General features: G+C 41.5%; 1 protein-coding gene across 4 annotated transcripts in view; it reads left to right on the plus strand.

The window, feature by feature from the left end:
- The first annotated feature begins 4,809 nt into the window (after window positions 1-4,809).
- The window catches only part of LOC124015548 (potassium voltage-gated channel subfamily H member 1-like), a 66,379-nt gene continuing 52,946 nt past the window's right edge, over window positions 4,810-18,242 (plus strand). For 3 of the 4 annotated variants that reach the window (XR_006835180.1, XM_046330832.1, XM_046330833.1), the window contains exons 1-8: window positions 4,810-5,290; window positions 7,808-7,931; window positions 10,543-10,649; window positions 10,770-10,898; window positions 11,413-11,531; window positions 12,958-13,125; window positions 13,407-13,631; window positions 15,838-16,267. Coding sequence is in view for 3 of the 4 variants with exons in the window: in XM_046330832.1 (XP_046186788.1) it covers window positions 5,218-5,290; window positions 7,808-7,931; window positions 10,543-10,649; window positions 10,770-10,898; window positions 11,413-11,531; window positions 12,958-13,125; window positions 13,407-13,631; window positions 15,838-16,267 (1,375 nt within the window). In the remaining variant the exon portion in view is untranslated. The remainder of the gene's footprint in view (window positions 5,291-7,807; window positions 7,932-10,542; window positions 10,650-10,769; window positions 10,899-11,412; window positions 11,532-12,957; window positions 13,126-13,406; window positions 13,632-15,837; window positions 16,268-18,242) is intronic. The other variant, XM_046330831.1, reaches the window with a different exon arrangement.

Here is an 18,242-nt window from a genome sequence, read left to right on the forward strand (position 1 = left end):
CAACTCTACGTTTGCAATGATGGCCCCATATTAGGCTAATGATAAGTAGAGGAATATAGCCCAACTGTACAAAATAAAATAACCTGTCGTTTGGGTAGCCACGTTTTATTCTGAACATTGCCCTTGGTTTGCCAGCAGATGGAGACAAAATACCACTAGCCTATTTCGAGAGATCCCACAATTAATGAATTGTTTATTTGGTTTTCGAGTGTAATTTATTGATTTGGAAGTATAGGCCTATTAAATGTTTACTAGGCCTATGTAATTGACTTATGTCCGTGTGAGTGATGAACAGTGACTTTGAGAGCGTTTGGAGATGGTTTTTACTATTTAGGTATCCAAAATGACTATGGGCCTAATTAACTGAAAAGGTCAGTAGGCGCTCCCTCCCAATCCACATTGGTAGACCTCATTCCATTATCCTCTGTCCAGTCTATGAACTAAACTATGGATACAATGGTTGGTAAATAAAAAACCCACAAAGCCCTTTTAGATGGTCAGTGAAGATGGACCCCAGCAGTTTGCCATGGAGGAGGCAAACTGGATATGAATAAAGATTTTTAAAAATATGGATAAAGAATTAAGAAATTAATTAAGAAATGCCTGGTTGGTTGGTACACTGTAGTACACTGTAGTGTACCTAATATGAGCTGCATTTCTGTACAAAACAGTCTTGTTCACATGTAAATTACTGTAATGTAGGCTTACATCTATTCAATGGCAAAAACATAATATTGGAGGGGATAAGTGGACTATATCACTTGGCAGAGGCCATACCTCAATCACATACCCAAGATTTTTGGGACCTAGAACTGTTTACCCAAGATCGGGGGTCTTTTGTCACATAACAATCATTTATGTAATTTTGTCATGAGACCTATTGTTATGCAGGTGAATGAGGACCCAAAAGCGACTTGGCGAAAACAGAGTCTTTAATCCAGTAAAGGAAATATGCAATACTCCTAGACAAATCGGAGCGGTAAATAAAGCATAAAAAACAATTCCACTCGTAATGACGAGAACAGACTGGAGACTCGATCATAAACTGTAGGTTGCCTCGGGAAGGCACTTGACCGTAGCAGACTCAGACACCTGCTCACCACGCAGCATCTGAGGGAAACACGACACGACAGGGCGATACAAAGACACAGCACGGTGAACAATATACAAGGATCCGACAGGACAGAAACGGAAGACAAGGGGAGAAATAGGGACTCTAATCAGAGGGCAAGATACGGAACAGGTGTGAAAAGATTAGATGATTGATTAGGGGAATAGGAACAGCTGGGAGCAGGAACGGAACGATAGAGAGAAGAGAGAGAGGGAGGGAGAGAGAAAAAAGGGAACGAACCTAAAAAGACCAGCAGGGGGAAAACGAACAGAAGGGAAAGCAAAATGACAAGACAATATGTCATGTTTTGTCTTAGATTGTCTTGTCATTTTGCTTTTCCCTCTGTTCGTTTTCCCCCTGCTGGTCTTTTTAGGTTCGTTCCCCTTTTTCTCTCTCTCTTCCGCTCTCTCTTCTCTCTATCGTTCCGTTCCTGCTCCCAGCTGTTCCTATTCCCCTAATCAATCATTTAGTCTTCCCACACCTGTTCCCTATCTTTTTCCCTGATTAGAGTCCCTATTTCTCCCCTTGTTTTCCGTTTCTGCCCTGTCGGATCCTTGTCTATTGTTCACCGTGCTGTGTCTGTGTATCGCCCTGTCGTGTCGTGTTTCCCTCAGATGCTGCGTGGTGAGCAGGTGTCTGAGTCTGCTACGTTCAAGTGCCTTCCCGAGGCAACCTGCAGTTCTTGATCGAGTCTCCAGTCTGTTCTCGTCATTACGAGTGGAATTATGTCTTATGATTGTAGATTTACTTTACTGGATTAAAGACTCTGTTTTCGCCAAGTCGCTTTTGGGTCCTCATTCACCTGCATGACACAATATAAGACAAAACATGACACCTATGCTTACAACTCTCTTCAATCTGAATAAGCCCTATAGAATGAGTTAATCATTGGTGCCATATTGAACTCGGGGAACCCACTATTACTATCTGCAACTAACTGAACAAAAAATATTGTAATCAGATTACAAATGCTCTTTAAAAAACTAGATGATTACTTCTAAATTCAGAAATTACTTTTAAATTCAGAAAGGATGTTTGTGGGGGGGGACACTGACACCTTTCAAATCAAATGTATTTATATAGCCCTTCGTACATCAGCTGATATCTCAAAGTGCTGTACAGAAACCCAGCCTAAAACCCCAAACAGCAAGCAATGCAGGTGTAGAAGCACGGTGGCTAGGAAAAACTCCCTAGAAAGGCCAAAACCTAGGAAGAAACCTAGAGAGGAACCAGGCTATGTGGGGTGGCCAGTCCTCTTCTGGCTGTGCCGGGTGGAGATTATAACAGAACATGGCCAAGATGTTCAAATGTTCATAAATGACCAGCATGGTCAAATAATAATAATCACAGGCAGAACAGTTGAAACTGGAGCAGCAGCACGGCCAGGTGGACTGGGGACAGCAAGGAGTCATCATGTCAGGTAGTCCTGAGGCATGGTCCGAGGGCTCAGGTCCTCCGAGAAAGAAAGAGAGAAAGAGAAATTTAGAGAGAGCATACTTAAATTCACACAGGACACCGGATAGGACAGGAGAAGTACTCCAGATATAACAAACTGACCCTAGCCCCCGACACAAACTACTGAGGCATACATATTGGAGGCTGAGACAGGAGGGGTCAGGAGACACTGTGGCCCCATCCGATGACATCCCCGGACAGGGCCAAACAGGAAGGATATAACCCCACCCACTTTGCCAAAGCACAGCCCCCACACCACTAGAGGGATATCCTCAACCACGAACTTACCATCCTGAGACAAGGCCGAGTATAGCCCTCAAAGATCTCCACCACGGCACAACCCAAAAGGGGGCGCCAACCCAGACAGGAAGATCACATCAGTGACTCAACCCACTCAAGTGATGCACCCCTCCTAGGGACGGTATGAAAGAGCCCTAGTAAGCCAGTGACTCAGCCCCTGTAATAGGGTTAGAGGCAGAGAATCCCAGTGGAAAGAGGGGAACCGGCCTGGCAGAGACAGCAAGGGCGGTTCGTTGCTCCAGAGCCTTTCCGTTCACCTTCACACTCCTGGGCCAGACTACACTCAATCATATCAATCACCCACTGAACAGATGAGTCTTCAGTAAAGACTTAAAGGTTGAGACCGAGTTTGCGTCTCTCACATAAGTAGGCAGACCATTCCATAAAAATTGAGCTCTATAGGAGAAAGCCCTGCCTCCAGCTGTTTGCTTAGACATTCTAGGGAGGCCTGCGTCTTGTGACCGTAGCATACCTGTGGGTATGTACGGCAGGACCAAATCAGAGAGATAGGTAGGAGCAAGCCCATGTAATGCTTTGTAGGTTAGCAGTAAAACCTTGAAATCAGCCCTTGCCTTGACAGGAAGCCAGTGTAGGGAGGTTAGCACTGGAGTAATATATATTTTTTTGGTTCTAGTCAGGATTCTAGCAGCCGTATTTAGCACTAACTGAAGTTTATTTAGTTCTTTATCCGGGTTGCCGGAAAATAGAGCATTGCGTTAGTCTAACCTAGAAGTGACAAAAGCATGGATTAATTTTTCTGCGTCATTTTTGGACAGAAAGTTTCTGATTTTTGCAATGTTACGTAGATTGAAAAGCTGTCCTTGAAACAGTCTTGATATGTTCTTCAAAAGAGAGATCAGAGTCCAGAGTAACGCCGAGGTCCTTCAGTTTTATTTGAGACGGCTGTACAACCATTAAGATTAATTGTCAGATTCAAAAGAAGACCTCTTTGTTTCTTGGGACCTAGAACAAGCATCTCTGTTTTGTCCGATTTTAAAAGTAGAAAGTTTGCAGCCATCCACTTCCTTATGTCTGAAACACATGCTTCTAGCGAGGGCAATTTTGGGGCTTCACCATGTTTCATTGAAATGTACAGCTGTGTGTCATCCGCATAGCAGTGAACATTTCGAATGACATCCCCAAGAGGTAAAATATATAGTGAAAACAATAGTGGTCCTAAAACGGAACCTTGAGGAACACCGAAATTTACAGTTGAAATTTACACCTTTGTTGTCTCAACTACATTTAAGGCCATTTTGAAAAAAGTTTTTAAACTTGTTCCACATGAGCAAGTCTGACCACAAGTCAGCGACCATTATGATGACACACCAAATGCGATTGATGGATCCTTTTTGTCTTCTTCTAAAACTATTTTGTTATTTGTTTCATCAGTCCATTGTTGATATAGTCCCAAAATGTTTTGCATGTCAGCAATCAAGTTTTAAAGATATATAACTTTCAAAATATAGAGATATACAGCCAGTACCATGCATTTTGCATGATGCAAAACATTTTGGGACTATATCAACAATGGACTGATGAAACAAATACCAAAATACTTTTAGAATAAGTTTTTGTTGGGGGGGGGGTTCCTTTTAAATGGAAATAAATCCAAGAGTAACTGAAAGTAATAAGATTGCGTTACTGAGCTTGGGTAATCCAAAAGTTACGTCACTGATTACAATTCCTGACATGTAACTAGTAATTTAACTAACGCATTACATTTAGAAAGTCTCTCTCTCTCTCTCTCTCTCTCTCTCTCTCTCTCTCTCTCTCTCTCTCTCTCTCTCTCTCTCTCTCTCTCTCTCTCTCTCTCTCTCTGTGTTGCGTCCTTGGGATGCTAGTCCTTGCACTTCTGAAGGCGGGCTACCTCCAATTCCCCTCAGTGGCCTATTAGCCTAAAAAAGCGATGAGATCGCACAAATAACCAGTGTGAAGTGCAATATAGCTGTGTTCTTTTCCCGGAATCGACTGCGCAAAAAAAAAATCGCATTTCCAGTCAGTTTTCCATTTTTGTGCTTCATAGCCTAAACGCAGGGCTGTTAGTTACCTACTCGGTATTCCTTCACACAATTGTGGGGGTGGGGTACTCATGTGCAAAGATGTGAGACAAGAGACAGGTGATGCGCTCTCTGCATGCATCCTGTCTTCAACAGGGGGAGCACAGCCACGGAACGAACGGTCGAACAGCATGAGGTGAGGGATTCTTCCACTCATCATATCTAAGCAGAACAGGGACCATGCAAGCAACCGAGTGGAGATTTGAGCAGCTGTATCATCATACGGATAATTCAGGCATCCTTTCACTCTAAAGGCGTTCTCTTTTTACCGACGTTGAATGACGAGGCGGAATGGCAGGTGGACGTCGAGGACTTGTGGCCCCACAAAACACTTTTCTTGAGAACATCGTCCGAAGATCCAATGGTAGGAATGTGTTCGTTTTTATTTTGTAGGAAGAAACACTGTGGATGATAGTCTATTGTCCAATCATTGAAAAACATTGATTTAATTCAAACCAAAACACTCAGGACAACTAACCGATATTTGACACTAGTCATTGTAAAACGTTTTTTTTGCTGATTAGCCTATTTGATTTATACATTTATACAGCCAGCATGCTATGCAAAGAATGATTCACCAATTCAAACAATAATGGCATTTAATTGATGTTGTCTTTACAACGAACAACTCGAATAAATAGCTGTGTCTACAATTGGTATTCCTTACCAGTCAACTGTACTGCACCTAAACGGGAACTTTTGTTTTGGTTAATTACTTTATCTGTTTTTGACACTGTTTTTTGCCTCTTGCTTTAACCACTTTTCTTTTTAACTTTTCAGTTTGGACATTATCACATAGACAGACAGGTATTAACAGTGTTTTAAAGTGGTGTCATGTACCTTTTATGTTTCTACCCCAATCATCCACCATAGACTTGTTTGTGTTCTGTCGACCCATTTTTCTTATCCACTTTTTATCACATAGACCTCACTTGTGGTGAATAGCTTCACCCTCAAATATTCTTTGCACTTGCTTCCCAAGTTTTCATTCCTGATACTATCCTATGTGGGATATACTCTAGTAGATAAACTCCCTCCAGTTTCCCTACTACTCCCCATGTTTTCAAGGCGTTGTGCCAGTCTTGTGAAACATTATGTTTTGACATACCCAATGTCTGTGATGGTCTCATGACATTCTCATGTCGGTCTGTGTTGTCAATATGTATGAAGAATACATATTTTCTTAAGATAAGAGCGAGATTAAGTGTACTATAAATACAAAATAAATCAGAGTAGGAGTGCGGATTTAGGATCAGTGTTTATTGCCTTTTAGATCACAATGAATAAGATGACGGGCGACGTGATCCTAGATCAGCACTCCTGATCTGAAATGCTTGGAACATACATCCCCTGAGTGTGCTAGACAAGAGAGGAATACCTCTTCTGCTCTCTCTACCCCCACCCCATTATAATATATAATAATAATATATGCCATTTAGCAGACGCTTTTATAGTCATGTGTGCATACATTCTACGTATGGGTGGTCCCGGGGATCGAACCCACTACCCTGGCGTTACAAGCGCCATGCTCTACCAACTGAGCTACAGAAGGACCAGACACATAGGTTATGTATAATGGTGCCAAGACCACTTCACAAATGGAGTAGTCCCCGTCTCAGTTTGCTCAGAGAGTTTTGGAATGGGGCAGCTAAGGTCGAAGGGCAAAACACCCAGCTGCTTCAAATGTGCTGGCTCATCGCCTAGAACCGGGCCATTTAATGACACTGTAATGAATGTAGTCTTAAAAGTGACGCCTGATGTTTAAACACAACACAGCACCTTCTGAGGTCACTGCTACTGCTGCATCACTGCCAACCTAGCCAATGATAGACAATGTTATAATGATTGGCACCACTGACCCAGCCAATGATAATGTTAGTCAGGTTGCACTAAAACAGGCAAGACCCCATTTACCAGGTTAAAAGTTGTGGTACAATGGATATCGGCACCTGAATCTGTTCCGATACTATACAAGAGGGATATGTGGTGTTGTATCGTAACCTCTTTAAACAATGTTTAAGATTCAACTGGTTCAATGTAGCTTTCTGCAAATGAAAAAGTATGCAATAATCAGGTTAATATTGACTGATAATACTGGCAGATGATGTATTGGTCAAATCGGCAACAGTGAAAGTGTTGGATTTTGTGTACAGCATATTGATTTCACTGTCACATTTTCCCTCTTCTCTCAACCTTGTTGCAGTTGCCTCGGATTCAATTTCCACAACAAGTAAAACATCTTTGCCAATATGCTGTATCATCATGGCAAAGCTTTAGATGCTTTCTTTCCCCTGTTTCTATAGTGGAGTTTGACATGTATTTCATGTCCAATAAACTCTACATTCACATACTATAGTTGGCAGTACATATTTAGAAGTATGGTAGTATATTAAGTATGCTTCAAACTTTATTTTACAATGCGCTAATTTGGCTGTTTGATATTTATCTAGATAGATGTAGATGGTAACAGTTATTACACAACAATGTGCCGTAATGCTCAGTATTACAGTAATACTTGGTTTTTACCTAACTCTAACTTCTTGCTGACTACTAATTTTGATTTTTTAAAAATTGTATTTATAATCGTTTTTTAAAAGTGTAACTTATAACTTATTCGTAATAAAAAAAACTATCATCAACTGTCATCCTACATACGAGGAACACATAACTTATGTGTACAGGTTTGGATAGATTTGAGCCATGTTTTTCAATTTCATTTTAAAAGTACAATAATGATTTCATGAAATGAAGACATGTAGTCCTACATCCAGGTACCTTCATGACTTCCAAGTCAAATAATGAGTTACAGACAGTTAATAGTTCTGTAGTAGTTTCTATCAGTTCTTTCTGAACAGGTTTTATGTTTTCCCTCCCTGGGCAGATACCAACTTTGTTCTGGGCAATGCCCAGATTGTGAACTGGCCCATTGTGTACAGCAACGACGGCTTCTGCAAGCTCTCCGGTTACCACCGTGCTGAGGTCATGCAGAAGAGTAGCACCTGCAGGTACTCACTTGGCTACTTATGACTGCATTATGGCACCACTGATTTTGTGGGTCAGCATTTTGTTTCACTGACAGCAATACTATACAGTAGAGTATAAATACAGTATATCTACAATAACATATAGACATATCGGGCTGGTTTCCTGGACCCAGATTAAACCTACTCCTGGATTTAAAGGGGCAATCTGCATTTGGTACATCCATTTTTAGACTTAAATTATTATAATATATACCCAATGATTCTTGAATATAACTTACAGATACTGTCATACCCCATCAGAACCCCAAATAAAATCTGGTTTTATGCTTTTGTTTGTAAAGAATATTGTAAACAAACACTTTATAGCCTCAAAACACGGTTAAAACTATCATTTTAATATCACGGATGGTCAATTCTTGTATCCATAGCTCTGTCCATGAATTTGAGAGTGGTAACATTTCTCCAGCCCCATCCCACAGCTTGTTAACCAAAAAGAATGGCAGGGTGCCCACTTTATTGTTTGAACTGCAGATTGCCCGATTTAAAGTCATACTCAATGGAAAATATATAATAAGTGATTTTTAGTCCAGGAATAGACTTCATCTGGGTTCGAGACACAGTTTATAAACATACAGTATATTCTATACATTAGTAATCCTATTATTACTACATAACAAATAAGACATAAGTTTACAATGTTTTTTCCATGCAAATTCGGGTTATTTCAGTCAACAGCAGTCAAGTGTTTTGGAATGGGAGAAAACAATATAGGCACTAAGGAATTCAAATATGCCTCTGAAGTAGCACACGTACAGTTGAAGTCGGAAGTTTACATACACTTAGGTTGGAGTCATTAAAACTCGTTTTTCAACCACTCCACAAATTTCTTGTTAAAAAACTATATTTTTGGTAAGTCAGTTAGGACATTTACTTTGTGCATGACACAAGTAATTTTCCCAACAATTGTTTACAGACAGATTATTTCACTTATCACTGTATCACAATTCCAGTGGGTCAGAAGTTTACATACACTAAGTTGACTGTGCCTTTAAACAGCTTGGAAAATTCCAGAAAATGATGTCATGGCTATAGAAGCTTCTGATAGGCTAATTGACATAATTTGAGTCAATTGGAGGTGTACCTGTGGATGTATTTCAAGGCCTACCTTCAAACTCAGTGCCTCTTTGCTTGACATCATGGGAAAATCAAAAGAAATCAGCCAAGACGTCAGAAAAAAATTGTAGACCTCCACAAATCTGGTTCATCCATGGGTGCAATTTCCAAATGCCTGAAAGTACCACGTTCATCTGTACAAACAATAATACGCAAGTATAAACACCATGTAACCACGCAGCCGTCATACCGCTCAGGAAGGAGATGTGTTCTGTCTCCTAGAGATTAACGTACTTTGGTGCGGAAAGTGCAACTCAATACCAGAACAACAGCAAAGGACCTTGTGAAGATGCTGAAGGAAACCGGTACAAACGTATCTATATCCACAGTAAAACGAGTCCTATATCGACATAACCTGAAAGGCAGCTCAGCAAGGAAGAAGCCACTGCTCCAAAACTGCCATAAAAAAGTCAGATTACGGTTTACAACTGCACATGGGGACAAAGATCGTACATTTTGGAGAAATGTCCTCTGGTCTGATGAAACAAAAATAGAACTGTTTGGCCATAATGACCATCGTTATGTTTGGAGGAAAAAGGGGGAGGCTTGCAAGCCGAAGAACACCAACCGTGAAGCACGGGCGGGGCAGCATCATGTTGTGGGCGTGCTTTACAAAATAGATGGCATCATGAGGTAGGAAAATTATGTGGATATATTGAAGCAACATCTCAAGACATCGGTCAGGAAGTTAAAGCTTGGTCGCAAATGGGTCTTCCAAATGGACAATGACCCCAAGCATACTTCCAAAGTTGTGGCAAAATGGCTTAAGGACAACAAAGTCAAGGTATTGGAGTGGCCATCACAAAGCCCTTGCCTCAATCCTATAGAAGATTTGTGGGCAGAACTGAAAAAGCATGTGTGAGCAAGGAGGCCTACAAACCTGATTCAGTTACACCAGCTCTGTCAGGAGGAATGGGCCAAAATGAATCAAATTAATTGTGGGAAGCTTGTGGAAGGCTACCTGAAACGTTTGACCCAAGTTAGACAATTTAAAGGCAATGCTACCAAATACTATTTGAGTGTATATAAACTTCTGACCCACTGGGAATGTGATGAAAGAAATAAAAGCTGAAATAAATCATTCTCTCCACTATTATTCTGACATTTCACATTCTTAAAATAAAGTGGTGATCCTATCTGACCTAAGATAGGGAATTTTTACAAGGATTAAATGTCAGGAATTGTGAAAAACTGAGTTTAAATGTATTTGGATAAGGTGTATGTAAACTCCCAAATTCAACTGTATGTCAATTCAACATGACATTCGCTGTGACCAGTGCTTATGTAGAGGCTTAACCATGTTGTTTATGAGCCACAATGTTTTTCGTGAGGCCTTTGTAACTGGGATAATTCGTTTCAAGAACAGTGTCACATCTGCCTAACTTCTGGTAGAATCTGAATGTATTATCCGGTTTTATTTGTTTTGTATGTAAATTAGCACCAACAATGCCATTTTCAGTTTCATGTATGGGGAGCTCACAGACAAGGAGACGGGTGAGAAAGTGCAACAGATCTTTGAGAATTATGAGATGAATTCGTTCGAAATTCTCATGTATAAGAAGAATCGTAAGTGTTTCTTTGCTCTCTGTTGATTGAATCATATCAAATTCAATTGTTACATCAATTACTTATGAGATACATTAGAATATGAACAGATATCATAACGTGATTTTGTGTTTCCTACAGGGATGCCGGTGTGGTTCTTTGTTAAGATCGCTCCTATCAGGAATGAGCAGGACAAGGTGGTGTTGTTTCTGTGCACCTTCAGTGACATCACTGCATTCAAACAGCCCATTGAGGATGACTCTGTGAAAGGTTGGCGTGACCCTGAATTTCAGATAATCTAAGGAAGATTCTGTTTTAATGAGGACAGGATCAAGCTGAGGATAGTAGATACAATTGGTTTTAGACAGCTACAAATGTGGGTTGCTGACATTATTGAGAGAGAACACAGTGCATCATTTCATCTTACAACTTACATTTTTGTCTGATAATTTGAGCTAGTACTGTTGGACTTTCTCAGAATTCCAAATCAACTGCTAGATAGCCATTGTTTTTAGGCAGTTCATGCAGATCTGAAAGAAATGGATAGGTATAAGAATATGGTATTAGTTCCATTTGCCATCGAATTTGCTATGAATCATTTCCGTAATATTGAATACACCTAGTAAATCTTTTCAGATTTACAGATATGCCTACGTAGTAGTAGCTTGAAAATTCAGTTTGAATTTAGCTCAGTGTCACATTTGTTGAAATGCAGCATGATTCAGTCTTGATTGTGGATATGGGTTGATTTGGTATTCCACATTTCTTTGACTCTGTCATTCAGGATGGGGTAAATTCGCTCGGCTCACTCGGGCCCTGACGAGCAGCCGGGGAGTGTTGCAGCAGCTGGCGCCCACCGTCCACAAGGGCGAGAACGTCCACAAGCACTCTCGTCTGGCTGAGGTAGAGTGTGTGCTGCTGTCCCAGTTGATAAGCACTCATCTGCCTAAGTGTTTCTGGAAGGAGCACCCATCTCATATTTCCAAGCCCACTTCTGTTTAGCTTCAAATGAAATGCCTAATCCTGTCCCCATACTCGCTCACTACTTCTGAGCTAAATGAAGTGTGTCTTTCCATTCCCAAAGCAGTAGACCACAAGCCCTTGGCCAAATGGGCAGCTGTAACTGTGCAGACAGACAACTCTAATATCAATGATCACTCTATATATTTTCCTGACCATAAATCCTTATGGCAGAAGTCCCCAATTACATTCAGCAGTGGACTTGAGCGCATGGTCGGGGGGCAGGAATGCATTTGTACGCATTTGACCGCAAGAAGCCGAAACAGATATTGTATTTGACAAAGAATTTGTCCCGTCGGGGAACTCTGACCTATGACCTTTGCTGTGGAGATGTGTAACCTAAATGTACATTTAGCAGACTCTCTCATCCAGAGTGACTTATAACCAGTGCACTCACTTATAATCAGTGCGTAAAAGGGCAGAGATGTCAGCAGGAGCAGGATTCAATTAAATCTGCTTCAGCAATGTTTGACTTGTTTATGGACTTGATTATTATTGGCACACTTACACTTTTTTTTACTCTGAATAATGCAGCCGTCTATGCTACAGTCTACAGTGTATATACAATACAACAATACTGGTTTGATTGAATAGTCCTTAGTCCTCTGAAAATCCCTAGGCTGGAAATAAAGTTGAGTCCTCTGATATCCCAAGGGGACTGATTGTTTGGGCAGATCATCTTCTGGGACTAGTCCAAGATGTCTTACCACTACCATCTTCTAGCAACATCCTGTTTCTTGAAAAATGGTGGAAAACCTAATTGTGTTTAGATGGTCAGATAAGGTGCTCTGTTTACTAATGGGAAGATGAGCTTGCTACTGTAGCTTAGATAAAACAAAATGGCTACAGTTTGTTTATTTGTTGATCCTGGAAAGTTACATGAATTTATTTACAATATATGTTAAGGGAGAGAGGAATTCCACTTTTTGTATGTTATATTGATTGGGATAGAGAGTTATGTCACACTATCCAAGAGATACTGAGAGATGAAATCAAGGCAACACTGAACTGTCTTTGTGCGGTCCAAAAGACTACAGAATGTGGTCATTATATTGTCATGACTTACTATTTTATATTATGAGTGTTATGTCAAAGTTATCGCTAACATACAATAAGAGACCCTGTCATAACAAACTAAAATGTTGTCATATTTTTATGTACACTAGGTAAAAAATGCACACCTGAAATGGTGAATAGCAGGAGAAACAGATGACACACTGGTTCCACCAGGCTTATTCAAGGTAGCTAGCTGCCAAAACACTGACTCATTAATGACTTGTTACCAACTGTTTCTTAACCAAAAACTTAGGTTCTCCAGCTGGGCTCAGACATCCTCCCGCAGTACAAGCAGGAGACGCCTAAAACTCCTCCCCACATCATCCTCCACTACTGCGCCTTCAAGACCACCTGGGACTGGGTCATCCTCATCCTGACCTTCTACACAGCCATCATGGTGCCCTACAACGTCTCATTCAAGGTCTAAACTCTCTTCAACTACCCACTAATCCTAACCTTAACCCTTACTCTAAACCCCAAACCGAACCATAGCAAGTTGTTTTGGGGGGATTTTTATTTTGTTTGTGTGTACTTTTATTGACTATGTACCAGCTGTAAAGTAATTTGCCACTCAGGGATAACTTATATTCATTCTCTACTCAACTCCTTAAGTAATAAAGATTCTCTACTCTACTACTTAAGTAATAAAGATTCTCTACTCTACTACTTAAGTAACAAAGATTCTCTACTCTAATCCTCCAGACCAAGCAGAACAACGTCACCTGGCTGGTGGTGGACAGCATCGTGGACGTCATCTTTCTGGTGGACATCGTGCTCAACTTCCATACCACGTTTGTGGGGCCAGCCGGAGAGGTCATCTCGGACCCCAAGCTGATCCGGATGAACTACGTCAAGACGTGGTTCGTCATCGACCTGCTCTCCTGCCTGCCGTACGACGTCATCAACGCCTTTGAGAACGTTGATGAGGTCAGTGGTTTGTTTGCTAACTGGGGTCTGTGTGTTTGTGGATGGATGGATATGAATAAAAGACACACAGACAGACACACAAATAGACACACACACAGACACACATATTGTTTATGGATCTGGAAAGCTTACCACATCGTTGACTCTTGGAAAGCTCGCCACATCATTATAGCGTAATAGACAACGACTGGACTTCTCAGCAGTAGAAATGTCATCCCCTGCAGTTGCCTAATGGTCGCTAGGGAATACTGTGAATAGAGGCTAAAAAGTCAGACAAGATCCATCTAACATATTAAAAAGAACACAGGAATTGGAGGCTGGTAAAACAGCACATTTTTCTGATGCCTCTTCGAGACATTCTGTAGTATACAACACTGTAATCAAACTTGGCACACAGGCCTTTGTAGGATGGTCCAGATCGTCTTGATCCACACGCTAGTCTTGATAACCTTAAAGTAATCAACAGATGCTGCAAGTGATACCATTCTAACCTACGCCCAAGTACAGTATTATCAGAGTAAAATGATCTGTACTACAGAAGGCACAGATAAAGGTCAATATTACATTTAAAGAATGAATAAACACACGCTTCAAGGGTCAAACAACTAACATTGTTAGCCAATTATAGCTTAATTAACAAGTCAAAACACTGCTTTTGCCCTTTGGGCATTGTAACTTAGAACCAAAACAAAAGTGCAGAAACCACCATATTTCCTGGCCACCTCTCCAGTGTTATGTGCTGTTCTGTTGTTGCACGAATTGTGGTGTGGCGAAAGATTATAGCACCCCCACAGTGAGCTCCCACAAAGCCTGTGGGCGCTGCGTGTGCCTTTGCTGCACTTGTCAACGCAGGTTATCCTTCCTTTTCATTCGGTGCTGTGCTTCAGATACAAGCATCGTGCAGCTAGCATCCATTCTGCTCCTCTGAAGCAAAGGCTTTCAGCACAGTGACCTTGTTGTATTCAATGACAATTGTAGTGAGACATTCAAGTTGCCACAGGGACACATTTCAGCGTTTTGTAGTTGAAAGTAATTGCATTATGAATGTGTCCCTGGTGAACTGAAAATAGCTTGATGCAGTTGGTTCACACACGTCGTGGAGGCGGATGCGAGCAGAGGCTAGTGAGATTACATAAACCGCACTGCATTATGTGCTTGCCTTCAGTACTAAATGTAGATTCACCCTTTCGGGAAGCGCCTGGTACATCTCAGCCTCTCTGTACAGTATGCCACGCTGTCTTAAATGTTTTAGGGAGTCTAGATTTGATGAGTCGTTGATTTCACATCACATTTTGACGTTTGAAGACACCAAGAGCTTGATTCAAATTGAGCAAGCAAAAGAGGATAATGGGATTTTTGATAAAGCCACATACGAGTGACTCATTCAAATGCTGGAATTAAATGTGTCATCTCCAAATGAATCAGAAACCCGTCCTCCCTAGTACTCTTTCACATACCATTATCGGAGTAAGATCCTGGAACATTAATTTTGGGTGCCTGCTCCGTGCCCATCGATGAAAACAAAAGTAACCCCGGGCTAAATTAATTCCAATACTGTACTTTCCAAAGGTCGGTCCAGGACTCAAATAACTGTTATTCTGTCACACGGCAGTGTGGAATTCTTCACTAAACCAGCTTCTGTAGCAAAGTGATGTTTTGTAGAAGTAGCATGTTGTAAAGCATACCCTATTATTTTATTTTATTGCTAATGGCATTGTATTCATTATCACCAACACAACAGGGAACTGCATCATGGTACCAAATCCATATGCAGAATATACTGTACAGTGTTTTAGGGAGTGGAGTTCCACAGGGTTCACTGTTGAGACCCTTCCAGTTTATCTTTAATCAATGAATGAACAGTTATTAAAATAGTTAGAACAATGGATAATGGGCTCCCGAGAGGCGCAGCGGTCTAAGGTACTGCATCTCAGTGCTTGAGGCGTCACTACAGACACCCTGGTTCGACCGTGGTTTGATTCCAGGCTGTATCTCAACAGGCCATGATTGGGAGTCCCATAAGGCGGCACACATTTGGCCCAGCATCGTCCAGGTTTGGCCGGTGTAGGACGTCAATGTAAATAAGAATTTGTTCTTAACTGACATGCGTAGTTAAATAAAGGTTAAATTAAAAAAATTAAAATTAAAATTACTTTTCATTCTCTCTCTAAGCCTAACCATTCCCCTATTATTTTCTACACATCAGGGCATCAGCAGTCTCTTCAGCTCCCTCAAAGTAGTCCGTCTGCTTCGCTTGGGCCGGGTGGCCCGTAAACTGGACCACTATATTGAGTACGGGGCCGCTGTCCTGGTCCTGCTGGTGTGCGTCTTTGGCCTGGCCGCCCACTGGTTGGCTTGCATCTGGTACAGCATCGGCGACTACGAGGTCATCGACGAGAACACCAACAGTGTGAGGATGGACAGCTGGCTCTACATATTGAGCGAATCGGTGGGGACGCCGTACCGCTTCAACGCCAGTGGCTCCGGTAGGTGGGAGGGCGGGCCAAGCAAGGACTCGGTCTACATCACTTCCCTGTACTTCACTATGACCAGCCTGACCAGCATCGGCTTCGGCAACATCGCCCCCACCACCGACGGAGAAAAGCTCTTCGCCGTGGCAATGATGATGATCGGATGTGAGTAAGAGCCCTACCCATGAAATTTCACACTGTCATCAAAGGAGGCTGGTAGGCTGTAACGGCTGGAATGGAACACATTGAACTTTATCAAAACCATGTTTGATACCTTGTCACCGATTCCATTCCAGTCATTACAATTATATCTCCGCCCACCAGCCTCCTCTGACTGCCGTGTTATCTTTATGAAAAACAGAATTTCATTAAGAAATACCATACCAGATGTGTCCACTGCTTCTTCAAGGAGAGGTATTGTTAACAGGCCAGTATGTCTCTGAATCCTTGATGAATTCAGTAGAAGATAGCATGCTGTTTAATGTACTTACTATACAACTCAATCACAGCTAAATTTACAATTAAGTTATTACAGAAAAATGCTTGATTGAAGCATTTATGAACATTGTGATGGTTCATTGTGATGGTTGTGATGGTTCCGAAAAGACAAAGGTTGCGAATTTCACATGGTGCTTAAGGTTTATTATGAGTATGCCAATTTGTTTAATTTTGTGCTGTGAAGATTGTACATATCTAAAGAGGATTTTCAAATGCTTTCATCCATTTTGAGCTGGCAACTGAGTGATTCATCGTGTGCCCATGGTTATTCCTTCTACTGGAGATGCGATTGACACAGTTTTGTCCCGGTCCTATTGTGGAACAAATTGCATTCTCAATTGTAACGCAGGCCTCAAGATTGGGAAATATGATGGATTGCATAAAGGAAAAAGAGTTCTGTTTTGTCTTTTTAGGTCAAGTTGAGACTTTCATTATCTACCTGGAAATAGACATAAAATGTGATAGGACTGGACCAACTGTGGCAGGCATCATCAATTTGCGTGCTAGCGTCTTGCTCGAAGTTTGCCAGTATAAAGAAGTTTGTTTAACATGACTATGGACAGACCAGTAAACTTCAACATTCCTGTGAAATATCACAGTTGCGGAATAATGAAGCAAGCGTGATCTGCACCTTTCAACTACTATTCCATCCCAAAATGCATTGCTGACCATTTAGCATACATTATGATCCATACTGACTTGCTATCATAGTGACTTGGTATCAATTTCTGATTGTGAATCAAAACCACAATCCTGGTGTTCGAAGCATCACACTCCAACCAACAGAACCTCATCTTATTTAGCTTTTAATACATACGGTACTCTGTAAAGGTTGTTTTCAACATGGGGGAAAGTTATCCAGCTCAGGAGATCAATTTGAGTAAAAAACAACAATGCAATGTTATGTTGTTAAATTATAAGACACATGGTATAACTTGAGTGAAGCAGTTTTGCTATAATGGTATAAATCACAAGTGAAGCAGTTTTTAGATTTTTTCTCCCAACACATATATGCAGCATTGTTGTGTTGGTGTTGCAGGTGAGGGGGAGTATAAAGAGGTTTGCTTAGCACCTCGGGGAGAGACTGGCTCTGCCCAGGGGTGACAGTGATGCAGGGTGGCAGATGATAAGGGAGGCGAGAGTGATGGGGGCGCTTGGGGGTCATGCTGCTTTTCCTCAGTTGTGGGAAGACAGTCTGCCACCCACAGCCTGGAAGCTGGACAGAAGCTTAGTCATGCAATATGTTGCCAGTTGAGTTGCCTGTGTGTGTGTGTGTGTGTGTGTGTTATGGGTTGGATTTCATTTGTGTCTTGGTCTTTTTGTGAGGGAGTATGTACTGTATTTTCTGTATGTGTATTTGAATATGTGTGCTTGTTTAGGTCTTGACAAATGCATTAGTCACTATTCTGCTAATCTTAGCCCCAACAAGAGCAGTCATAATTGTGCAAACTGGTGCCGTAAAACACGGAGGTCCACTCACCCACGTTGCATTTTGGCGGTGTCTAGAGCTTATGACACGACAGTCTCTGTGGCGGTGTGACAAGATGTTCCTGGCTGTCACAGGGGTCTTGTCTCAGTGCAGCCAGCCGTGTCATACCCTTCTGTGTCCCCATACGCACACCAACCCTCCTCTCCTGCTCCT

The sequence above is a fragment of the Oncorhynchus gorbuscha genome, linkage group LG26 (genome assembly GCF_021184085.1).
Source record: "Oncorhynchus gorbuscha isolate QuinsamMale2020 ecotype Even-year linkage group LG26, OgorEven_v1.0, whole genome shotgun sequence".
Lineage (NCBI taxonomy): Eukaryota > Metazoa > Chordata > Actinopteri > Salmoniformes > Salmonidae > Oncorhynchus > Oncorhynchus gorbuscha.